Source organism: Epinephelus fuscoguttatus, linkage group LG4 (assembly GCF_011397635.1).
Source record: "Epinephelus fuscoguttatus linkage group LG4, E.fuscoguttatus.final_Chr_v1".
In the NCBI taxonomy this organism is placed as follows: domain Eukaryota; kingdom Metazoa; phylum Chordata; class Actinopteri; order Perciformes; family Serranidae; genus Epinephelus; species Epinephelus fuscoguttatus.
The window spans coordinates 28,568,024-28,594,365 of NC_064755.1; the positions used below are offsets into that span (position 1 = coordinate 28,568,024).

At 40.4% G+C, this 26,342-nt stretch overlaps 3 protein-coding genes across 3 annotated transcripts; all 3 read right to left on the bottom strand.

The window, feature by feature from the left end:
- Positions 1-401: 401 nt before the first annotated feature.
- On the bottom strand, positions 402-2,611 carry LOC125886877 (cAMP-regulated phosphoprotein 19-like). The gene is made up of 3 exons (XM_049573237.1): positions 2,430-2,611; positions 1,611-1,733; positions 402-1,521 (listed from the first exon to the last, which is right to left on the bottom strand). Exons 1-3 carry the CDS (start codon positions 2,472-2,474, stop codon positions 1,351-1,353), a joined length of 339 nt encoding a protein of 112 aa, XP_049429194.1. The 5' UTR covers positions 2,475-2,611; the 3' UTR covers positions 402-1,350.
- Positions 2,612-3,849: 1,238 nt separating this feature from the next.
- On the bottom strand, positions 3,850-7,729 carry rsl24d1 (ribosomal L24 domain containing 1). Its single transcript, XM_049573236.1, has 6 exons — positions 7,571-7,729; positions 5,225-5,338; positions 5,048-5,120; positions 4,885-4,948; positions 4,640-4,725; positions 3,850-4,262 (listed from the first exon to the last, which is right to left on the bottom strand). The coding sequence occupies exons 1-6, from the start codon at positions 7,649-7,651 to the stop codon at positions 4,186-4,188; spliced, it is 495 nt and encodes a 164-aa protein (XP_049429193.1). The 5' UTR covers positions 7,652-7,729; the 3' UTR covers positions 3,850-4,185.
- A 1,132-nt stretch (positions 7,730-8,861) lies between these two features.
- Positions 8,862-25,246, bottom strand: prtgb (protogenin homolog b (Gallus gallus)). Its single transcript, XM_049573178.1, has 19 exons — positions 25,112-25,246; positions 23,940-24,239; positions 20,269-20,413; positions 19,984-20,117; positions 19,582-19,878; positions 19,170-19,329; positions 18,798-19,045; positions 17,999-18,163; positions 17,412-17,717; positions 16,382-16,567; positions 14,362-14,457; positions 14,073-14,259; positions 13,764-13,891; positions 13,424-13,594; positions 13,002-13,184; positions 11,703-11,826; positions 11,452-11,584; positions 11,229-11,333; positions 8,862-11,137 (listed from the first exon to the last, which is right to left on the bottom strand). Exons 1-19 carry the CDS (start codon positions 25,176-25,178, stop codon positions 10,730-10,732), a joined length of 3,543 nt encoding a protein of 1,180 aa, XP_049429135.1. The 5' UTR covers positions 25,179-25,246; the 3' UTR covers positions 8,862-10,729.
- Between the last annotated feature and the right edge of the window lie 1,096 nt (positions 25,247-26,342).

A 26,342-nucleotide genomic window follows, 5' to 3' on the forward strand; every position in this document is an offset into this window, starting at 1 on the left:
ACTGCGTTTTTGAGGAACTGACCTTTATGAACATCCATTTGTGAAACTTAATAATATACTATTTGCTCTATTTCAGATGAAACCATAGATATAAGTATTTCTGGCAGCTTTTAGTTGGTACAGTAAGGCTTTATATGCAAGAGAGAATTGGAAAAAATGAATAAATGTTTCAGTAAATAATGGCTAAAATGATGAAAATACAGGATTCTTACAATTCCCTGGATTTTATTATTTTACACTAGACCCACCAATAGATGGAGGCATATCTTCAATCTTTTAGGCAAGGTATTCTTCTATGACATACATATAAACTGGGCTCTTTTTGGTTTCAGTAGCTTTAGTAACGTGAGTGAAAAACATAAATGTGAGGACACATTAATTGAATAAGTGTACTTATAAGATATTATGCAAAACTATTTTATTTACAAAACGAATGGCACACTGTGACTGCACAGTAAATGCACATGCACACTCCAGACATGTCATGGGAGTTTCTTTCCATAAAATCCTACGTGATTCCAGTCAGACAATGACAGACATTTCAGGCAAAATTCATAACTAAGATTCTCACTGAGGGAGCAAATATTGCTCAAGAGGAACAACAGTTCATTACTTTTAAGGCCATTTTAGATGTCAGGGTGAAATGGAGACCAGCAGTAAGTACTTGCAAACCAATGTCACTAAAATGAATTAAAATACAACTGGCTACAAAGTGTGTGGGGTCTAATCTCCAGTACTTTGAAAGCACAGAATCAAACAGCTTCACAGAGAGAGGAAGGGAAACAAACAATCGAGGATTAGAAAACAAGAAAAGCAATATTACGTCACTTTTCACTATTTAAACAAACATGCCTCCATTTGTGAAATTGCATACTAAAAACCGTTTCAAACCGAAAGGCATATCCGTAAATTACACTTCTACTTTTCACATGCACTGATGCAAACTGTCTGTGGTCATAACTCGTCAGCTTTTTGCCTCTACAATAATCAGATTCTCTGTGCAGGCTCCTTTTTAAACAGGCTACTTGTATGGAGGCATATATACTTAAAAGTGAAAGTGTTATGTGAGAATAAGATAGCATTAACATCAATTTATACGCATAACAATTTTTATACTCAATTACAATTTTGTTTTTTTTAGAGGTTGAGAAACATTTTCAGCTACAACTTTTTGTTGTTTTGTTTAACTCTAACAACTCAGTGCCTAACAGTTGCCCATTTAACTCAAGAATTTGGCTTGGTGCATAACTTGTTCTTAGAGAATACATACAAAGGTGAAAAATAAACGTAAACAGCAGGTAGATATGAAGTGTGGGTTGGAATGGTAACAAAACAGTAAACATAAGACCATCAAAATGCCAGTTTGCTGGTCACAATTGAAGTCTTTCTTTGAGGCAGGTCCTGAGGTGTTGGGATGTGCCCCCCTGTAATCTCAGTCTTCTCCGTTGGGGCTGACGGTAACTGTTTATTCTTCATTTTTGCCTTGGCCATGTTGTAGTCACCAGAATCAAAATACTTTGGCTGGACAAACAAGAAGATATGAAGTGTGAATATCATAAACTGGTATTTATTAAAACGAGGAGCCACCAAAGTTTAAGTATGAAACGCACCCCCTTCTGTAGTCTTTTTCTGAGAAAGTCTGAGCCTCCAGGCTTGGTTACCAGGTTAGGATACTTGGACTTCAGCTTGGCCTCCTCTGCTTTCTCTGGACTGATTACTTTGTCCTCCATTTCCTGCAAAGAGAGCACAAATTGTATGGATGGCAATTGTTCAACTCAGCTGAGTGGATGAAAGAAAACCTGTGGGATTTCACTGAGAGCGCATGTGACATTAGTCATCAATAAAAGTGCAAAATCTACTCCAGCAGCAACAGCAGATGCGTCTAGTTTGGCTACTATTTATGTTTCACATTATGCAAGGCCGCCATGAGGGAAAACTCCAGCTGGTGTTTGCACTGACTTAGCATTAATCTTGCCATTTCATGTAGCACGTTCAGCTACAGCATCAACCAAACTCCAGCTGGTGTTTGCCCGAGCCTAGCATTAATCTTGCCATTTCATGTAGCACGTTTAGCTACAGCATTACCCAAACTCTAACTAGTGTTTGCACTAACTTAGCATTGTTGTTGCCATTTAATTTAGCACGTTTAGCAATACCATTACACAATTTCAGCTACCCATCAATTTAAAAGTGATTGTAACCACCTAAGCTACTTGTTGGCTACGAAACAGGAAGGTTTTGTTTTTGCATCACCAACAAACGCTAGGAGCTAATTAGCTAATTGCTCGGCGGTAGCATCGTTCAGGACATTAGCCAAGAGTAGCTACAGGCTAACTAGCTTGTTGCTACCCGCCTGCTAATTTACCAGATGCGACTCGCTAGCAGCGCTAACTAACCGGATAAATGTGCAATTCTTCTTTATAGTTTACCTGCTGCTCCTCCGACGTCTTCATTCCTTCACCTTCCTCGGACATAGCTGAATTTAACCCGGCTTTGCTCGCAAATTTGCGGATGTAACGTTAGCCGTTAACCAGCTGCTCTGGAAGATGAACGGTGGCACTGAGAGAGCGGTGGCTAGGCGGGCGAGGGCTGCAGCCTGTCATACAGCCTGACCAGCAACAGGCCGGCGAATCGATGCCAGAGAAGCAGATGGGAGACAGACAGGCACTAGTCGATCACAGATCATCATCAACCTGTCAAGCGTCCGATATGCTTTTCATATAGAGAAATTCCTATTTAAGACTTCACACACACACACACACACACACACACACACACATATATATATATGGCAGATAAAATATTAGGAGGAGGTAAAGACCTTTTCACATTAGACCTTAATTCATATTTCTGCATAACAACATTTCTACTGAGGAAAAAAGGCAGGCAGTATGATACTACTTCTGCTACTTCTTCACTCACATTTAACATTACATCCATAATTTGTGCTGTGCGGTACCAACCTGCTCCTCCTCCTAAATGGTCTTCATACTAACACAATGACCATTTGAAATTAAAGGTTTATCAGCAAAAAGTCCACATGCAACACAAGCCTAAATTGACTTGACATATACATACATTATATATATGCACTGCTCTTACCTATTTTTATGATTATTCACAATTGCTCTCTGTTGTCCTGCATATTTTGAATGTCTTGAATAAATAAATGAATGACTCGATTTCAAACCAAAAAAATAAAAAACAAACAAGACAGTGTCCAAAAAAGGAGTAGGCAGAGGTAAAAATTGTATGCCCCTACCCCTTTCTTACGTCTTCTTTAGACACTTAAATTATTTCAACAATTCCCCAAATTACAGAATACATATGCACTCTATAGTGCATATGTCTATATATCTGCCAAAAATATTTTTGTAGTTTAAATTTATTTATGTGTGCTTTGTTTCAACTCATCACACAGCCTGTTCCACAAGTCCACCCCACACACTGAAATACTCTTGGTTGTACTAACACATTGTTTTTTGAAATGAACTTCCCCTCTTAAATTATAACCCCCCTTCCTGTCACAAAACATTTTTTGAATGTTGGTCAGAAGTGAATTATTTCTTACTTTAAACATGATTATTGCAGTTTTACCAGATCTAAAAATTTTGATGCGACTTTAAAAACAGTGTTTGTGTGTTCCATGTACCCAACACTGTGTCTTGTTTGCTATTTGTTCTTTACTGCACCTGGATCCATGAGTAACAGCATTGTGCTCACTGTATGCCTTCTGTACATAGAGAATGACAATAAACTGAATTGAATTCAATATGTTTTGGCACCAATTTAGGTTTTAGTTTAGCTGTGGTTATAGTGGGGTCAATGTAAGAAAATAAGAAAACGACATTACCAAAATGATGTTTATTAAATTCTTGTTGTTAACTTTTCACATTTTCTGCATTACCATGATACATTTTATTGTGCAACAGGATAGAGATAGTTCTTTACAGCCCAAACTACCACACATGGAATAAAATAACTGGGAGGCATGTGGTTAATTGCCGCTGCTCTGTAGAGAGATCTTTGTCACATCAGTGCTTTCAGTCCTCGTACAGCTATTTAAGACTGAAGGCATAGCTGTGTCCATCATCAGCCATTTGGAAGTTTTAATTTCAAAACAGAAGTATAATATAATACAAGGTTCATGAGTCATCACACAATCAATGCTCCTTGGGTATAAGATTAGTTATCTTCACCCCCCATTTCCACGTCTTCTTGTAACTTCTGCACCATTTTCGCTTCCATTTGTTTGGCCTTTCCTGTAAAGAAAAAAACAGACAGGATTTTAACAATGCTGAAATCACAGACGATTCTTGAATGCATTTAGTGTGCAGTGTTTTTCAACAAATGGATTTTCTTTGTTATAATCCATAACTGACAAATGTCCATCATCACAACATCTTAAAAAATAAGTTCAGTAAGGAGGGAAAACAAAGGCATGAAAGTAATATTAGTTCTATTATTATTTATGGACATTAGGTATTATTTGTACTGTGTATCGAACTGCATGAAGTTTGTTAGACTAAAAATTATATGCACAGCACACTGTGCAAATGTCATCCATTGAAATACCTTGTGCATGTTTACAAGATTCTTGTGTATAACTGGTTTGTCTGGTGATGCTAAATATTCTTACCTGCATGTGGTGCTTTGATAAGGTGAATATTTTTCTTCACTTCGCTGATGGCCTCTTCCTTCTCCAGCTGTTTGCCCTTCTTTAATCTACAAAAGAGGAGACAAAAATAGTAAAGGAGAGGCAACCACTGTTTTCAAAGCCATATTTGTTGTATAAAAATGGCGTCACATAAGATGGAAGCAATAAGATGCAAACAGATTAGTTAAAAGATGTGCACAAGAATGAACCGAAAATGACATGCTCACCTGTTCATGATAAATCTTGCCTGTCGTTTCTGTTTTATTTCTTCCACCCTCTTCATTGCTTCCACTGTAGAATTTAAAAGCGACACATGACTCTTCAGTTCAAAACTCAAACAACAAAACATTTTCACAGCAAGTACATGTGAGAAATAAACTTCTACATTACCTGTCTTGTCCCACAGGTCCCTGTTATATTTAACAGGTATATTTCTACGTTTCTCGAACTCCAAGGAGTTATCCTGAAAGAGAGGATGTTTGTTGGATCAGAAACAATAAAATAATAATAATAAGCATTTAAAAAAAAGATGCCACTCAGATAGTGCTCTATAGATAACCAACTCACCACTGTCAACTCCTTTCCTGATGCTTTTCTGAATGCTTTGGTCCATCTTGTTTTTCTTGGGTTACGCTTCTTCTTGAAGTTCTTGTGGCATTTTGATCTGCAGAATCTGAATGACTACATTTATTTAAAAAGAGGAAGAGAAAAACAATTTGAGGTTTAACTTAGGTGGAAATGACATGATTTTGAATGGATATGAATAGGTAGAACACTGAGTGATTACATTCCCAGGTGGATAAAAGGACTTGGGGATTGTGGCACTAAAACATTATATAGACGTGAGATGCAAATTTGAAATAATCAGTATTCAAGATTTGACATTACTTCTATTTCTATTACTACTTCTTGACATTTACAAGCACTTCATATTTAGGCTGAACATATCTATAAGTAACAGCTGCCATATCATCTGACATTAGCCTATTACAGATACAGCCGTATTGGAATTCATGTTGTCTGGTAAGAAAAAGGAAACTGCAGTAAAGAAATGCTGAAGGTGTCGTAGAGGTAGTTTAGAAAACAGTGTTGCCATTATATAGTCTGTCCACTGGAGAGGACTGAAAGAGCAGGTTAAGTTTTCAACTGTAAAATGTCTCACCCAGAACATACCTCAGTCACAACAACTTAGTTATGAGCGTACGCAAAAGTTGATTCATGGCATCAGATTTTTAGGGGGGAAAAAAAAACTAAGTTACTAAGTTTTATTTTATTTTTTTTAACATAATTATTATGACTGTATGAAAACAAATGTTTACAATAATGAAATAATATTCAGAAACAGACTGGGTTTAAAAACTTAAAACTTTAAAAACTTAACTAAATTAACCATCTGAAACATAGAGCAACATCACTTTGCTTGTGCTGCTTTCAGATGCCTTTCGCAAGTATTTAAACCTCTGCACCCTGAGCAAATTCTTTCATAAACATGGGGGAAAAGACAGTGAGGAACTCAATAAGAAATCTGCCAAAATTTGCCAAGAAATTATGGGATTCACAAAATTACTAAAAAAAAAATTAAAACTAAAATAGTACCGCGGTACTAGAGTATTCCAAACGGTACTATACTGCATTTGGAAAATACCGGTACTTTGAAATTGATTCAATTCATTAATTTAGTTAATTTATTTTACTCATTTATGCACACAAACGCCTTTCTTGTTCCTATTGGAGCACAGATTGCGCAAGTGGTGTGTATGACAACACCTGTATCAACATCTGCAGCTGGCGCACGTGAAAAAAGGCAAGAGAAAGTCTGAATCGCAAAGGGAGACAACACGAGACAACACAAACTTGGTGGAACATTTCAATTACCAAACTGTGACGTCCGTACCGAGGTACTTACCGAACCATGATTTTTTTGGTACTATTAGACCCCTACTATTTATTGTTCTAAAGGTTTGTATCCAAAAGGACTTTTCCTTGGGAAAAGTACCGAAGAGTATCGAAAAGTATCGAAATTCGTATTGGTACCGAAACACAGATTTTGGTATCCTGACAACACTAGCACAATTTTTTTAGCACTTTCTTCAGATTATTTACATTTTCTTGTTTTTACTTTTCTCTTTGTACCAATGTCTTACCAATTTTTGGTTGCCCAATGCCTTCTTCCCATGTTTTTTAAACATATCAAGCCAATTTGCTCAGGTTTCAAAGACTTAAAATGTCCTACGTACTTTACTTGCATCACAGAGTAAAAAAAAACTGATGACAAAATCAGATGCCTTGAATTTAATTAATGTGAAGCCTTTGTTTTGTTTTTAATTTTCTTAGTTGTAACTGTGTCAGAAGTGTTAAAGCAAAGTGGTGATGCATAACATTGAGCCTGTGTCACACATTTGGGCCTCAAACACTGCTGCAAAGTTTTAAAATATCGTTGACACAGTCTTAACAAACATATTAAGCCCCTTAAAGATGGTCATTTTTTTCCAGATCTATGACTGAAGTGGTGTTTACGAGTTGTCATTACGATGCCAAGCTCCTGTTTTCACAGCGGACCTTTAGAGGGCGCCGTTACTCCACAAGACAAACCCGAGGCCTCGCAGTTAAATGTCCGGACTCTTCTACAACTTCTGTCAAACAGAGTGGATCTCACATTTCAGAAATTATTACGTTTACGTTATGCTTCAAGTCTCCATTGTAGGTCACCGTACAATGAGGTAGATAAGCATTATACTGACATTTTGACAGTGTGTCAGACACTAAAACCTGCCTGCATCCCACGTGAGTGAGTACAGCACGTTATGTTAGCAAGCTAACATTAGCCAGCTAGCTAACGGGCCAACGCTGACAGGCAAACACGAGCTTCTCTTAAATTTACAGGACTATTCAAACAAAAAGACAGCATCATACCTTACAGTCGTTCCGTACAAACATCACCCCATGCCCGGGGTACACCGGCCCCGAGCAGAAATAACATTTTTCGATGCGCATTTTCACAGCAGTGCCGCTGCGTGCGACAACCGATAATAACAAGACCGCCCCGTCCCTTCTTCTTCTGCTTTGGCTCCGTCAGCTGAGGCGCCTGGTGGAGACTCGCTGCCCCCTGCTGGACATCCTGACACACTGCGTTTCTGCTTTTAGCTTTTTCACCTCACACAGGATTCAACTTCAGTGTTTGTAAAACTGTCTCCTCCTGAAAAAGTTGCACTTGTATAAAAGATTGGTGAGTATGGTAGAAGATAATAAATATTCTTAAATTAGCTTGAGCTCTCACATAATGCCACAGAGCATTATAACATCACACTGTCCAAAATTACACATCCATACTTCTTTCTATGGAGGCCCAAAGTGTTCAATTTAAATATAGAAACAAATAAGACATGATAAAATAAATAATCATATAAATAAATAGAGTAAATATGTAAATTAACTAATACATTGTGAAAGAAATCAATCACTGAATTCATGACTATTACAGCTTGTGATTTTTAGATGTTGATTTACAGTTTAATTTATTTATTTCAATATAGATTTCTAATTATATATGTATAATTTTTTTTTTTTTTTTTTTTTTTTTTTACAAATCCCTGCCACTTCACCTTTCAGCCAGTCATACAGGGGTGAAACCTTTCTGACCAGGTTTTATTTTACAATTTCTACTTTTTAAAACATTTACCAATTCTATTTATGATTATGTAAGATAATGTCTTATTTATTGTTTTTCTGTCCCTTTATTATTTGTTTCTCACACAGCTGGTCATGATGTTATGTTTTCTCTTCACATGTGACTTAATACTGATCATGGAGTCAAATGTAGCTCTACATATTTACACAGGGGAATTTTCTTCACTGTGAAAAGGCTTAAGTGTGAGGAGACCCTCAGAGGAAATATTTACACAATGTTGAGCATGTTTCAAACAGTTTCATTGTTTGTCCTGTTTTCAGAGCCTGTTCTAGTGTTCCTAACAAGCTGTACATGTAGTATGTAACTGTATATTATAAAATATTCTTTATCATCTTATCTTTGCAACAAAAATTCAAAGGCTCACAAACACACACACACATACACAAACCCAAGGAGACAACATGCGACACAATGTATTTTTCCAAGAACAATTTTATTATCTAGTATTCGTGATCATCTTGAGAGTATCAAAAAAGTCTGTTGCAACATTTCAACACTTAAAATAATTTGCTCTGTTGCTCACTTTGGATTAAAAGATGTATTTTGGTATTCAAAAGCAGAAATATAAAAAAAAACAAAACCATAACTTAAATATTAAAATTCAAGTCTACACTCTAAATCTACATTTGGCACCTGAGTTAAGTCAGCAAAATTATCTGTGGCTTTCAAATGAACCTTTCATATAAATGTATTACACAGACAGACAGTGAACTTGAAACCAGCCTTATTAATTTAGTAAAATGTCACATTAAAATTGGGAAACGTTTTTGTTTACGACATCATGCTTAAAAGACAATCTAAATTAAAAATTTCCAATGTAACCTACCTAAGTATCGTTCAGGTAAAATTTCATGGTGATAAAAGGACAGCAGAACAGTTCGATATCTCAAGCTTTGAAAAAAAAGTTAAAAAAAAATAGCCTTTCTAGCAGTTAAAACCATCAGAAATTATATCACATTTAAATGCAAATAATGTAAATGAAAACCAAAGAAAATCACTAAATAACAGAGACTTCAAATTTCTTTGGTTAGGATTATTTGTATTACAAAGATATAAAAATTGATTATGTTGCTCTTCACACATTGGGTTTCCATTTTGATAGTCAGAATCCTTCATTGTCACACCTGGACAGGAAATATTACGGAGAGAGAAAGAGAATTCTCCCTCGTACAGCATTAATGGTGAGTGGTAACAGAAGATTCTCTTAACAAAGTATAAACACCATCATCTGTCACTGGCGGCACAAACTGCATCCTTGGTCGTGTGTCACATATTTCCACCTCATAGTACCAAGGATCAACTGAATGAAAAGCCATATACCCATCTGAGGAAGGAGACAACTCTTTGGATAATAGCATCGGCATCACCGCTGCGTCTTAGCAATGGTCTAGAAGGCAAATGGAACACAAGCCGGGGGAGACTTGTGCTAAAGCTTTCACCAGAATAAAGCATCAAGAAAATTTACACTGCGAAAAGCATTCAAACCACCGTTCTAAAGGAAATTTACATCATTGGCAAGGACAATATTTTGGCAAACGCACCCTTAAGGTGTATCCTCTATATTTTTTGGTTGCCTTAGAATATCTATTGTATTATCAAAAACTCTTTGGGTACAATTTTTTTCCGTCTTTGGATCTCATCTTCTTTAGTAAGCAAAGCCCTTTTGATATTAAGGCCATGTTAAAGCTTTGAGGTCAGTGCACTGAAAATGCCAAACCATATTGTGTGATAAAGCTCAAGTAGTTCGACAATATCTAATGCACTTGTTATTTTCACAACTTACATCATTCACAGGCAAATAATGTGAAACAAAAGCTCTTTCAACCGTGAAAATAATAGTTCAGAGAATTTAAAAAATGAGGACCTCTAAATAATAACACCCCCGACAGAGGTAACAAGACATGGAGATGAAATGTGTCCGCCTTGTCCCCTGAGTCTGAGATAATACTGCACAATATGTGGCGAAAAAAGGAGGTAGTAATGTATACACGAGAACAGAACATGGAGGTAGATAAACAGTCACAAGGGCCCGACTACACCCTCTGCTCCAGTGGAAAGGAATTAAATATAATGAAAATGTATCACAGTACATTTCTGACATTCTTTTTAACATTCATCATGGGTGAGCTTTGGTTTAGGACAGACAACGCCAAACACGGACAAACAGGTAGAAGGTTAAAAAAAATGGAAATAAAATGTTATAACAAACATTCATACAAAATCCTGAGGTAGATCCGAAGCAGAAGCACATTTCGTCCTTCGCAGCAGCTGACTTCCTGATCCCATGCGCCTCAGGAAATAACCCAGGGGCTCAACTCAGGAAGCAAACGAGGTAGAAGTGGCGTAGCTTCGGCTGCTGGAGAGCAGGTCTAGGCCGGGTGGTGTCAGGAGCCGACTGCTTGGGACGTGTGCAGGGCGGGGTGAGGGCCCTCTGAGGCACAGCAGAGCCGGGTGGCATCAGGGGCGGAGTGATGGAGGGGAAGGTTCAGCATCTTCTCGTTTTCCACTTTGAAAGACATCTTCAGCTCAGCGGTATCATCATCTGGCCCAAAAGATTCGGGTCTGGAGCTCTGGCTGGTCGAAGGGTTGCTCATCTCTTCGTTGCTCTCTTCGTTGGAGAAGTGTCCGGAGTCTCCCGTCTCCTGGCTGCCCTCACTTGTTTGAGAGCTCTCCGAGTGATAAGGTCCGTAGATGATCTCCCGGGACGAAGGTGGCAGGGGCGCTGAACCTAAATGCTCCTCATACCTCAAAACAGTTTTGCCAGTTTCATACAAGCTGGCTCTGTGCTCAGCCTAATGAGACAGAGAAGACAACATGACATTAACACAATACCTGCCTGCCTGATATCTGCCTGACAATAAAGCTGATGGCTGCATCACTTACATCACTTTCAGCTGGATTCTTGAGCTCCCTCTTGAAGAGCAGCCACTTCTTGCTTTGCTTGCTGCTGACTGGACCGGTGCCATTAATGATCATATTGGATCCACCCTGGAACAAATACAAAATATATGAGAAATACAGATGTTATTAATTAACATCAAACAGTATTTCTGAAACCAGAGGAAGCATCATCAGAAGATCATTCACTCTGTTTTGTTTGTCTCACCTTGGAGTCAATAAAGTGGTGATTGATCATGGGAATAAGGGCCTCTGCATTTTCTCTACGGTGTTCACCTGACAAACCAGCATGTGGCCCGTCAGCAGCTCCCACAGCAATGACTTTGTGACTGGAGGATTTTCTATTGGTCATACAAAGATAACAATGTCAAGAAATGTCAGGAGAAACTCACTGTTTCTGTTTTATAATACAAATGTTAACAGGTTTTTTTAATTATTGCAAATGATTATAATCAGTACCTTGGTCTGCCTTTACTGATGAGGATTAAGGCACACATAACAATACAGGACAAGGCGATGCTCACGCCAACAATGATCCCCGTCATGGACCTCTGGTCTATGTGGTAGAGACCGTCAGAGAACACTGGAAGATAAATAACAGTGTTTAAGATGGGAAATAATTATTAGTTACAATTATCAAGAGAAAATGATGTTAAATTAATATACAGAGGAGAGATAACGCTGAAGGAAAGCAGAGGTTAATACTTTAGCTTTTATATAAGTTTTTTTTTTGTGTGTAAACTATTTTTTTTATCACATTTTGTTCTACACCATAAAATACGTCAGTAAATGGTGAATTTTGAAGCTTTTACATGTCAAAACAAAGCCGTTAGCTAACACGTGGCAGTCCATCATGACTGTACAGTCTTGTGGTGATGATGTTAAGTCTTGTGACTATGGTGTCGTTCGTTTATAGCAAAACCTCAGTGTTTTTACTCCTGGCGACTGCATGTACACTCAAAGAATCATAAAAGTGGTGTGCATTAGTTAACTTTATCTTGATGAACAAAATGTGTGAGTTACATAAACTTCTGTTTGCCACAGGTTTTATTTTCTGTAATAATCCAAAATCTAATGAAAAATGAAAACAGAGCGACTTTACTTCTGGGTTAGCCTACATAAAAAAGGTCATCCCTGCAGCACTCTATGCTGAACCACTGTTGGGTTATTAATTAATAGGGCTACAAAGTGTTGCTGACCTACAACTCCTGGTGGTTTATTTCCTACTAGAGAGGAACTTTGTTCACTCTCCATAGACCATTTTTACTCATGATTACAAATCCACACTCCCGTCAAAGTGTACCACCTCACTGTCAAAATGCACGTCTGTAAACAAAAGTTACATAGCTATTATAAAGCTGGACTCAAACTGAGCCTAAGTAGCATCTCAACCCCAATTTTACAGTCCATCCTGAAACCATTTCATTTCAAGCCAAGACAAGGAATTGAGAAAGATATTATAAATTAGATGACACTGAGAGCACCCAGCACTCGCTTCTGAAACAGAAAATGTAGCCATATACTCAGAACATTTCTCTGGGTGCTCTTCCTGTCTTTCTCAACTCATCGTCTACAGAGCAGCACCAGACTTTAGACCCTATGACATCACGTGTTTAAGACTCACTTCTCTGAAGAAGCTCATGCCCACAAATTCTGATTGAACTTTCCTCTGCCATGGAATTAAAGTACTGGAATTGTTGATTTAGATAGTGTTCCCCTTTAATGCCAATGTATGCTCTGATGTTTCATGATATTTACCTGTTGCATCCTGGAAGCTGTCAGAGTGTCTGGGGTTCTTGCTGCGGTGGCTGCTTCCACGCCTCAGTACCAGCTCCACAATGTCAGAGAAAGGCCCGTCACCGACCTGGTTGGAGGCAGAGATTTTCACTAGGTAGACATTTCCTGCCTCCAGCTTCTCCAGCAGGGCCATTGTGTGGCTTCCTGTAAACAAAAGAGGAAACACACAGCAAGGATTAGACACATAGAGAAGTGATACTGGTGCTCATAATGCTGCATGAATAACTGTTTACAGCATGTATCATTTTTTTTACAGCCCCCTATGACGCGAACATCTGAAGCTGGAGCGTTCAGGTGCTAGACAACCCACTACAACTTGTGGTGACAGAGGGTTCATCTGCATCACTGACTTTACAGATAACATGATCCAGTGCACTACTCACCCTCCCTCTGCAGTATCTGCCAACGTCCTGCCATCCAGGCTTTCTGTGAAGCGTACATGATGGTGTAGCGTGTAACCACTACATTGGGCTCTGTGGGCTCCCTCCACGACACCAGAGCAGTGTCATCCTCGATCAGAGTTACTCGCACTCCAGCAGGTGGCTGGCTGGGTGCTGCACACAGGAAAATGACATTCATGATAAACAACACTGGCTGAGAAACTTATTGAGCTGGGATATGCAAGTATCCGATTTGAGTTTGCATGGCAGAGGAGTTGGCGGGGTACACAAACAGCAACATAGTCATGACAAAATGTTGTTACAGTAATGTTCAATTTATTACCTGCTGGTGGAGTCATATGGTAAACAACAGAACTCCAGGTACTCGACATCTGGTCCACATGCAGACGCACGACAAACTCATAGCGAGTGTTTGGAAGCAAATTCTGAACCATCACGCTTTGTTTGGTGCTGTGGACACACAACATTCACACATTATGGTCATTTGGCATTGAATCAGCTACTTACTGTGTAAAATATGCAACTGCAGGGTAGTTTAAAATTCCTATATCAAACAGCCAATGATAAAAAAAAAAGGGTCATCTCCACACATTATTCTCAAACATGCAGTATAAACTAACTTCAAGCTTACGTTTGTAGGTAGCGAATAGCAGAGGCGTTGTGGGTGCCCACAGGTGTACAGCGGACTGTATAGCTAACAGCCTTTCCAGAGGGGAAAGCAGGTCGGCCCCAGCGCAGGGACACTGCAGATGAATTGTTGGCCAACACAGTCACGTGATCTGGAGACGGAGGGGCTGCTGCCAGTTGGTCTCTAGCCGCTGAATGATGCAAACAAAATGCATATTTTTGTCACATTCCTAAATTGTATTTCATTTTAAATTATAAGACTTTTGAAATAAACAAAGGAGAAATGTACTTACACACACATCCTGGAGTACTAATAGTTTGGTCTGTCTGATAGCCCTCTCCAGCTTGACTCATAGCCACAATCTTGACATGATACTTCCTTCTTGGATCTGGAACACAAACAATCAATTTTCAGCCATTTCTATCCATGTTGCTACAGTAAGACTAAAATGGAAGGTTGGCCAAACTGACATTACATTAATTGCATAGAGCAGCTTTTTTCAAATGAATACCCCCCAACAGGGAGCAAACATTTGGTTAATAATATCAGGCCCTGAAAGATCATTAAAATACCAGAAGTGATGGTTAACAAATAGAGCAGCACCATCTATTTAAAAAAAGCAGCCACTTTGACAATTAGCTGCAGGAGGAGATGTTTGTAGGTCATAACTGACCAGTTCACCGTGCATGGACAATGCATGGTCTCCAGAGTCACCCCAACCTCTCATTTATCATGTGTTGTCATGTGTAAGGAGCATGAGAAAGATCAACCAGCCCCAAGGCTCAGTAAATATGGTGACATAATCAATAAGCCTCATGAAAATTAACACAGATGATACCGTCTCTCCCTTTTGAAAGCCTTTTATAACTATGTAATCCAGTATGTTGATCTGTAAAACACAATATGAAGAAATCACAAAGTTTGAGAGGCACAACAGAGGTGAGATGAGGTTACAGTAAAAAATAAAATAATTATGGGACATACACGGATATATCAAGTACTAGCTAAACAACATCAGACAGATTATTGAGGTCTGGGAAGCTTTCCTTTGAGATTATGCAATTAAAAAAAATGTGTTTTAACTTGAGTTAAAATACAAAATCTTAACTTGAAAAGCCATCATTGCATTAGCTCCTAAATCAGGACGTTTTTAGGGAGTGTTAAGATTTGTTTTATGCCTCCAGTGTTAAAGGTCAGCCTATGGGTATTGACCAGTGAGGGCGGTGTGTCCAGGCCTGCTGTGGGGGCTGGGACAGGGGCAGCCTTCAGCTGCGGAGATCCTAGGCCCATGGGACTGGGGGGGGGTTTGACTGGGGTCACCGGGTCAGGCCAAGATAGAACAGAAGGAATCTGGGCACAGGGCTGTGAGAGAGGAGCTGGGCCCCTTTTGTTTCCCCTTTGACGTTCTTCATACTGGCCTTGTGTTATAGCCTTAAACTTGGAGTGACGCAGACACAAACATGGCTCCAAAACAGAACTTATACTGAGATCAGTGATGTTATGGATTATAGAACCAATGACGGCAGCTTGTGTGATTATCAGTGTAGAATCATACTGAAGGGTTTTTACATATCAAGCATGTTATTACCACAAAAAAACATTTAAAAAAAAAGTTACAAATATCTACTCAATGCTATTTCAACTTTTTGGGTATGAACTGTAGGAACCAGACCATGCTTGAAGACTGACATCAGACAAAATGATATTAACAGTTTTCATTAGTATGGTCCTGGTTCATATTGCATATAGATTGTTGTGTCTTATTTACATGGACAGCACAGATGACCAGTGGGGGCAGGGTCCTAATCCAAGACCGCTGTCTCACGGCTAGAGGTCAGTGGCTTTGGCCAATCCCAGGGGTCTCTGTTTGTGTGTTTCAGTGTCCAGCTAAAGGGGGTAGTGGCCAGGGTCTTACAGGGCAGGTCTGGCTCTGGAAAAAACACAATGGCCAGGGGTAATTATGCAAGCCACGGGATGGGAAACGGTGGTGGGAGGGACATCTGGATGCTGACCTCTAACCCTGGGAGCCTGCTCCCACACAATACTGCAGCCAGACTGGAGAGGGCTACTGGTTAGGCAAGAGGGGTCAGCCCATATTGATCAGGACAGAGGGTGGAAATGCAAATGTAGCTTCCAACTGCCCACTGAATTAAATTGGGACCCATTTGAGTGAGCCATCGGTCACTCTCTGTTGTCTCTGCACCAGTTTTACAGGTCTAGATGGTAGAAATGGACCAACACAGTCAAATATACATGTTACATCATTTTCATCCACAACTAGACAGCTATGACAACAAGAGCGCATCACTCACCAAGGCCACTGATGGTGTAGGTATAGTTTTGAGCCTGCAGCTGGATGGTGGGCTGTTCTGGTTGCCCTTCCTCATGGTAACACAGCCGGTAACCCAGGACGGCCACAGATTGTGGGGAAGTTTGCCAGCGAGCCACAATGGAGGTGCAGTTAAGTGGCTCAAGTTGAAGAGCAGGGGCTGAAGGCACTATGGGGCAGAGGCAGCAGACACAGGATCAATACACAGTCATATTCAAAATTTTGCTAAGCACAAAGGAAGACTAAACAAAAAGACAACAGGACACTGGGTATAGATAAAGGCTGAATGGATGGCAGATCATCCCATTAACATAATGGTTTGGATGTGACAGAGTTATAATTCAACCTGCATGTTGTCAGAAAATGCATCAATATACACAACATCAAGACTGTTCATATACTAGTATTCATGTTCTAGACCTTTTCTCAAATAAAAAAAGACGTACAAGTACATCACCTCAGTATACAACCAAACTTTTGGTAACAAGAAATCCAGCTTCAGTGGACAAACAGCCTCCCGCAACACACCAGGCCATGAAAAGAGGCTATTCTTTCCCCCCACATAGACGCCTGAGGCCCTCTCTTTATGACCCGTGACTGAGGCCACTCTAACATCACTGACAGCGAAGGGCAAAGGTTCCTGGGTAACCAACACAAAGACTGTGGGACAATGCTACAAGAGCAAACTCTAGTCATAAGCCGGCCACTCTGCATGAGCTCTAGTGATCCTCCTGGCATTCTGAGAGCAGCAAAACAGCGAGGTAACAAAAGCAAACATAGAGCCAGTAACAAGTCTGGCACCATGTGATTCTCTCTATAGCTTGAAGTTGTTGTTTCACCCTACTGAGGATGCCTGATTTGACCCTGAGGATAAATTCAATTCATGCCTTAAAAGTTACAAATGCTAAAAATAAGTGAACTGCTGCTCTACACAAGCATGTGATGAGACTGCATTGACAAGAATAAGATACAGCTTTACATTACCAGCTCTCAAAATGTTGTAACAGGTTTACCTTTGCTGCTGGAGATCTTAGGTGTACGGTGCGAGGTCCACGCAGAAGGCTCACACCAGCCCACACGCGTGGCTGCAGCCATGCGGAGCAGGTAGATGGTATCAGGCTGCAGGCCCTCCAGCAGGTATTCAGTGCTGTTTTGAGGTAACTCCAAAGAGGTGACAGAGCTGTCTGCAGCTGTGCGATAGGATAACCTGTATGCAGACAACCGGCCACGGCTCAACTTCGCGGGCAGCTGCTGCCAAGTCACCTGAATATCCGTGGAGCTCTGGCTGGTCAGAGTTAGCTCTGGGGTGCGCAAAGGCACTGCGGAAAGACATAGATATAACATATATACTTGTCACTGATTCAGCGATGGATTTCTTCAGAAGACAGAATTAATGGCAAAAAAGCTTAACTCATAATTCTATCTCTTATTCACACAGTTTGCTGTTGGTGAGTAGAAATGGTGCTGAAAACAGAATACCCATCCCCCTTATTTCCACTCAAAATGTGCTCTGAACACACATCACTTGCATGCATGTTAGCTTAACTACCAGAGTGATTTATTGGAAGGAATGCTGGGAGTCTCAATGCTCTGTGCTTACCATCCTCCAGGGTATGTTGACTGACTTGGTCTGACATACGACTGGCTCCCATTGGCATATAAGCCACAATGTAAAAGCTGTAGTTTCGAGCTGGCTCAAGGTCATCGATGATATAACTGGTCGTGTCGTTGCCAATAACAACTTGGTATTCTTCGTTGTTCAGACCTGACATGCAACAGATCAGAAAGGAGATTAGAGAATAGGTTAAAAGTGTACGAAGAAGAAGAGACTTCTATGAAAGGCTGTCAGGCATGTACCATGTAAACAGTCAGTGTTTTGAAAGGCTTGACACCGGCAGTTTCTGAATGTCACTCATCTTTTCTATAAACACATGTAATGCAAAGCGCAGTCACGTAACTGCCTCCAGGCCTCCTAAAGCAAACCCACTTAAACATCTAAAAATGTGTTTACAAAGACAGACTGGAGTTACTGAACTGTCAGTCTAATGGCTAAAGCTAAATATCTCTTCACGCTACTGGTTTGCAAGACTGTGAGTCTTTAAAAGAGATACCCTGTCCCTTTAACTGTGAGCAGAATGAGCTGGGGAGTGGACAATGGGCTGGCTAAGCCTGTTGTTATTTCAGTGAAGTTGCCATTCTCAGTCCTCCTTGACCTCTGCTCCGTGCAGCAACAACAGATGGCCTTCACCGAGGAAAGTTGATCACATGTGAGAGAGTGAGACAGCTTATTGTGGAGGACCGTCATCTTGCTTTTCCTCACACCTTCATTCCTCCCAGTTCACAACAGCTCAAATGAAAAACCTGAGATAGAATGATCTGGTTCTTCCTGTTGGTCTTACCTTCAGCCTTCATGTAATGGATGGAGTAGGCGATGACTTTGTCAGCATTGTAGAGAGGTCTCTCCCAGGCCAGTAAGATAGCAGAGCTTGAGATGGTCTCAGCATGGATATTTCTTGGTGCACTGGGCCTGTCCTCAGACATGACAACAATGAGGCGAGCCAAGGACAGCACAGAGCCTTGTTCACTCTCTGCCATACACTGATAGATGGCATCATCTTCAGGGATGATCTGGGTTATCACCAATTTACTGTGAAACAATAAACAAAATATTAACAATCAGTACTACTAACCATAAAAAAGTAACCTCAGGACATTCAATTTTTTTTGATGAAGGCAGTTTTACACTGCGTATTAATGTTTAATTGCAATACCTGTTGTACATCTTAATCCTCCCATTTAAGTGAACCTCTTCCCCATTCTTAAGCCAGCTGATGCGTGGCGGGGGCACTCCCTCTGCTTGGCACATAAAGCGGGCAGTGCCTGCTCTTGGACGGGTCTGACTCTCGGGCCTCTCAACGATGGATGGAGGCACTGAAACGGAGGCGTAAAGGGAAAGTGATGAGAACAGTCCATTGCCTACCATTTATTAACCCACAAAAAAACTAGTTGTGTGGCATCTTGCGCTAACACTCTCAACAATTAGGCATTGACTCATTCTCTGAATATAAAAATTAGTTCACATCTTCAAATGATTTTTTTGTGTTATGATTTGAGACGTAAGAAGCAGGCAGGAGATTTAATCTGAGAACAAATGCTGTATAACTGCTTCAGAGTTCACTGTACCTTGAACTGTGAGGTTAGCTGCAGCAATAGTGTAGTTGCGGGTTCCAGGGGTGGTGGCCCTGCAGAGGTAGACTCCACTGTGCTTGGAATTGACATCAGTGATAACCAGGTTTCCATTGCCCAGCACTTTGGCGTTGTACACATCGATGGGTTTACTGTCAGCACGGCTCCAGGAGATGATGGGCCAGGGATTGCCTGTGGCCACACACTCCAGCACCACAGTTTGGTAAAGAGAAACCGTGACATTCTGAGGTCCAGCAATGATTCTGGGCCTCTGGCGGGGTTTAGGGCTTACACCTTCATAAGAGAAAGTAAATATTAATCATCATTTCCTTATATAATATGATAATATTGTATTAAATCGATGCTCATTCCTGAAGTCCAGGTATACAGTCTCTGTACCTTTGTTAACTGTCAGAGTGGCCTCTCTACTTTTCAAACGGCTACCAATGTTAGTTGCTACACATCGATACTGCCCAGCATCTTCCAATTGTACATTGTGGATCTGAAGGACTCCGTTGGGCAACACTGTGATTCTGGAAAATATACAATGGTAACATTAGTGTCAAACTAGAGGGTATAAGTGGACAGTAACAGAATTTGGTGACTGCTAGTTCACAACACAAGAGGAATATATGGGGACTGTATGATGGTGTCTAAAATGACTCAAGGTGTGTCTGCAGGTACCTGTCTGTTTGTAGTGGTAATGTGCTTTGGTTGAGCTCCCAGGTGATGGTGGCAGGAGGGCTGGAGGTGACAGCACAGAAGAATCGTGCCACTGAGCCCTCAGTCACCACCATAGGCACAGGGTGCAACACAAACTCTGAGATACCTGTAGAAAAAATAAATCATCAATCAAGTTGGAAGTATCAGCAGCAGAATAGCTGAACTAAAACCTAAATGATTAGCTTCTTATAAAATCCATGAATATTTGTTTCAGTCGTGGGACACTGAATTAAATATGCGACATGGTTATTCACATCAATTTATTTAGCTATTTTTGTGTTTGTCACTCACTAAATATAGCATTTTCTTTCAATATTTGGTAAAACATTATAAATTATGCATGCACAGCCCTGACTTTGATTGATGTTAACTGATTCTATGAAAGGAATTGATCTTTTTAGGACACCATGATCTTGCTTGTGTGCAGATGAGCTATCAGGTCCCACACTGACCAGCTGGTCCAATCAATGGATCAATTGAAGAATGACACTGAATGATGCATTGTTATAGATAAAAACCAATCAATTCACTTTGCATCAGAATGATTGCCAGCAACCAATAAGAATATAAACGTACCAAAAACTGTGTTGAAATATAAAAGTAAAACTATTTCTTGCAGTAGTCAGGGATTACGCGATACATAAGCAAAATTTGCCATTTTGTCAGATTCATGTCACACGTGATTTACCGTTATGCATGTTCTAATTAAACCCTGCTATGAAGACACTAATTAAAGGTACACTATGCAGGACTGTCCTTAAAAACAATGTACTAGACTCATACAAAATTAATCCCTCTCAATCCTCACTTATGACCCACCAAAAGTTTTTGGTGGTGTATATTGTTCCTGCCCTTTGCCTGTATTTTTTAATATCATTCTCATTTCACTATGTTTAGGAAATTCTTGAGTACAACGTGCAGGTAAGATCGAGACTTTCCAAAAAAAAAAAAAAAAAAACAGCTGGTGCCACACCGAAAGCAGCACACATCCAAGAGGAAGCTACAACAATTGTAGACACATTGCCTAAAAAAGGCAAAATTAGCAAGGCTTAATGGCCAGCAATTGGCTTTCACTTTCACTGGCAATACTGTTTACAAACAGTAGCTGACACTTCCTGCATTGCCTATCTTCAAGTATAAATATACTTGCTTTAAAAATGACTTAATAATTGTGATCAAGCTGCTGAGTCACAATCTGTTTATGTGTTTTCAAAAGGTCTTTCGATAATCACCACAAACACATAACCCCCCAATCTGCATCTATCTCCAGAATACTCTGTAAGATATGACCAATGACCTTCATTCATTAAGGTGATAACTCTCTCCCTCCCCCCCCTCACTCACAGGAAGGAAGTCAATATCATGTTAAAGGAAATCAATACCCTGTTCTCCCACTGAAGCTCCACATTTAAATCCTGAGCTTTGGGAATACCAAATTAAAGAGCAATCCTTTAATTCAAGACCTAAGCTCATCAATATTACACAAATAAACTGGTAACCACGTATAAGTGGAGAGCATTATGGGGTTAGCTTAAGTCAGGGCTAGAAAAAAAATCCTTTAGGGTTTGTTTGTGAACTATTCCTCTTAATTGACACTAGGTTTCAGTTTCGTGCTAGTACATGACAACCAAATCCCATGCCAAAATACATGTAACTATCTTCCAGTGGTCAGTTTTATCATGAAATCTGGAACTGCTTAACTATTCTGTCTCTGGACCACATGACTAGCTGGTGAGCATCATGAAAAACCCTCAGCACCTGCCAAGAAGTTAAAAACAATAAGCTGTTTTCTCTCCACTGGGAGATAACAGTCTGTCTTCACTTGTTTGGGATCAGTGATGTAGATGGTGGGTGTGGCCTGCACAGACTGATCCGCTAATATGGTCACCTCTGTTGTAAGGAACAAATCAATGTCTAGGTCAACCAGCACAAAGGTTTCCCTACAGAGGTCAAAGTTTGCCTCAACCCCCTGTCCATTCAATTTTGGCCCAAACTGGGAGCCAGATCGAAGTCAGTTACCATTAGTCTACAAAATAGAGTCCTGTGGTTGCTGTGTTGTTTATATCCTGTATCAAATGCTACACAAATAATAAATGTGTAATATTAATTCACATTTGTACTTATTTTGCATATATTTTGAGAAATATATGTCAGATATGTGACATCCTCTGTAAACCCAAGAGGTGCTGTGCTTAGGAGTAGTCCTGGAACAGGGAAAATACTTCCAGAATGTAAACATGTTTGAAAAGATCATCACTATTTACTACAATATCAGGCCCATTCGATCACATGACCAACTGGCCTTTCTTCAACAAAAGGGCTCTGCTTGACAGGGCAACAGAGGGACTGAACCAGTGAAAGGGATTGTGGGCTGGGAGAAAGAACAGCAGGGCATCCCAGCCAGAGCAGGCCTGTGACACCACAAAGCCTTTCCCTGGTGACCCCTGACCCCCAGGACCTCTGGACAGAAGGGGAGCACAGAGGAGGCCCATCCTCCACTCCCCGCCTACAGCTGACCAAAAACCTTTAACCCTTTCATCGACAAAGGCTGGACACAAGGCCAAACTTGACTTTTGGGGGGTTTTAAGCGGCCATCTTCTAAAAATTGATTTTTGCTTGTTTGTTGCCCTTTAACAGATTGACAGAAATCTCAGCAACAAAGTAAGAGTTGAGTTGGTGTGTCTCTCAGCCTATAAGATTTCCTGTTTGCATTTCTAAATGTATAAATCTCTTCCTATGGGATAGTTGTATGCCTTCATTATTGTTTACTACTGAGTATTGGAGCATACTGGCCCCAAACTTTCTATCCTCACAGTCAGTGTCATTGTCAAAATCAGTATATTTCAGAAGGTCATGCTAGTTTCCATGACACCAGTCACGGGATATCCCTTCTAAGACCTGTGAAAAGTGTCCATGGTAGACGAGGCCCATTGAATAGGCACAGCTGTCCTGTCCACTGATATGTGGACAAACAAATGCCCTGAAAACCTAGCCTTTTCTTCTGGGGCAGTCAGGGTTACTCCAAACAAAGGCTAAAAGGCAAATGGCCTTTCAGAGATTCCTCTGTGTAGCAGACCATTCAGCAATTACACAGAGCCACAGTGTGCAGTGACAATGCAATGCCACTAACACAAGAAGAGAGAGAAGGCTAATTTCTAACTTTTTGCCAATGTTTCCTGTGTACTTTCACATGTTTGCAACTGTCACTCTTTCTCCAAACAGGGAAGTGCTAGTGAACCCAGACTCAGGGCTGCCTGTTTATGGAGTATTTATGAGCTTTTAGATTGACTCTCCATCCTGCTTTAACTGTCTCTTAAAATGATCCTATAACTGGACTGACAGCTTTAAACTCAGGCATGACCAAGTCTGAACAACTTCCAATGACATGGAAACCCAGACTTTAGAGGTTTTATCTCAGTGAAGGAAAAAAAGAGTGGGGTGGGGTACATCTGCTTCCCATCTCCAGGTTAATAACCCATGAACTTGCCATTCTGAGGCCTACATGCTGACACCACAAAGTGGATATCAACAACTTGTATAACCCATCCTCATCTTGGTTCCAACAGTGGAAAACTCAAATAAAGTCCATGTAAGCTTCAGGGAATCCCTTTCACTCTGAGCTCCATACTTACTTGCGATAGTCAGACGTGATCTTTGGCTTAGGATAGCTCCATATTTGTTCTGAGAGAGGCACTGGTAGAATCCTTCATCTGAATCCTCCTTGGTATGCTTTATCTTTGGTATGTACAAGGAGCCGTTGGGCAGAAACTGTATGTGCTCACTTTCTGCCAACCGAACTCCATTCTTCAGCCACTTGATGGTGACTGGAGGCAACCCATGGGCCTGACAGTCCAAGACAGCAGGGTCCTTTGGTAGTAAGGTAACATCACTGGGCTCTGTGATGAAAGACAACTCGCTGAAACATAAAACACCTAGAGGAAAAGAATGGGGACATTAATAAAGAGGTTGTTATGTTTATATGAAACTAAACAAGGATAAGTCTATAGCCTGACAGACCATACGTATCATGTAATATTATAGTACACAACGGTTAAAAAAAGAGCATCAAGAGTGGTGTTACTGACATTAATTTCTTAGTATGACAGACCAGGGTGTCTACAGGTATCACACATATTAGAAATGTGGACTTTTACATAGAAAAGCTTCACCCACTTTCAGAAAAAGAGATAAAAAAACATGGTTAAATGAGATTAGATAAAATGTTTGTAGTAGTTAAGACTATTTAATGACTTTTAAGGCCTTATTGTATTGTTGTAACATTACATTTAAGACATTTTAAGTCTTTTCAGTAGCCACCCTGAACACCACACTAGAGTAGTAAAAAAGCAGCTGTACTAGGATGGTCACCATAGTCTAATGTGCAATCCTGATTAAAATAAATATGAATGAAAAGCCAGTATTTGGGATGTATCGTGTGGTTTTTCAATCATTGCTGTCATAAATATTAGACATGAAAGTCGACCTAACAGTTAACTGGTCAGTAGTTAACGTTAACTGACATTAACGGTAACGGTAGAGAAACACAGGACTAATATAAAGAAACGTCAATACAGTTTAACAACATGTCTACTTATCACCTCTTAGTCAACATTATTCAAAAAGCAACGTTGTCTTTTAACATTAATAGTTATAAATGTGTTTCACGCCAGTCAATTTCAACGCCAGTGTTAGCTAACATCATTCAGCCAGGTTATAATCCATCAACAGTCCGTGAACGGACCACATCAGGTCAGCGCATTAACAACGACAGCATCAGTAACAAGAGCAAAAACACGACACTTACTTGATAAAGGAAGAAACAAAACCAAAAACAGCCAGTGCCGGTTGACTTTCATCTTAAACTTCGCCATTTATCCGGATTTTTCTGTCATTTTCCCCCCCAAACGCGAACCGCCGCTCTCCTGCGTGCTGTCCGTTGATCCCCCAAATTACTTCTGGCCGCAGCGGAGGACCAACCGCTCTACAGGGGTGCCGGCCCCCCATCCCCTGCCCTCTCACGCATGCGCACACAGCACAGGTCAGGCCAGAAGCGAGTGTGTCTCTAAGTGAGGTCTAGGGCCCCCAGGGGCCTCCAGGAGGAACTGTCACTAAACAGGAAGTGGGAAATTGAATTTATTGCGCCTACAGGATGATGTAATGATAAAAGATGGTGATTCTTCTCTGTTTGATCCTTACCTGGAGCTCAAACTGGCAGCAAAGACCTCCAGGAGGGTCATACTGTAGCCTATGTATGACAGAGTCTGTGGTGGCTAATGATGTGGATCTATCTTCACATTTAAATAATAATAATTACAAATGACCAGGGTAAATATAACAGAAGGAACAGTCATAGTGACAGTGACAGCGTTCGAGGAGCCAGACTATGGTGTCAGTCCTATTGGAGTCAATGGGGTGGGCACGACAAATTACACTATCACCCATCATATCTTTGTTGTTTCAACTGTTTTTTTTTTTTTAAGATATTTTTTTGGGCATTTTGCCTTTATAGATAGGATAGTCAAGTGTGAAAGGGGGAGAGAGAGAGGAGGGATGACATGCAGCAAAGGGCCACAGGCCGGGCCGCTGCGGCAACAGCCTTGTACATGGGGCGCCTGCTCTGCCACTACGCCACCGACGCCCCTGTTGTTTCAACTTTGACTGAAAAATCCTTCAACTAGATTAAAAACCACACATTACGTGATGTTGACTGACATGTTTTAAACAAATATTTGCTTTCCTCGTTATTGGTGTCCAAACAGATCATGGCAGCTGCATCTCAGCTTCTGCTGGACAGAGCCATGATGTGTTTTGAGACCAATAATATAATCTAATTTAATCTGGTGGATAGACTTCTCAGTCAAACTTGAAATAATAAAGATATGATGGCTTAAAGTGTGATTTGCAGTGCTCACCCCATTGACTCCAATAGAACTGACACCACAGTCTGAATCCTCAAACGCTATCACTGTCACCATGACCGCCCATTCTTAACAGTTTTCTTGCAAATGACCAGGGACTTTGACAAGTACTCAGAG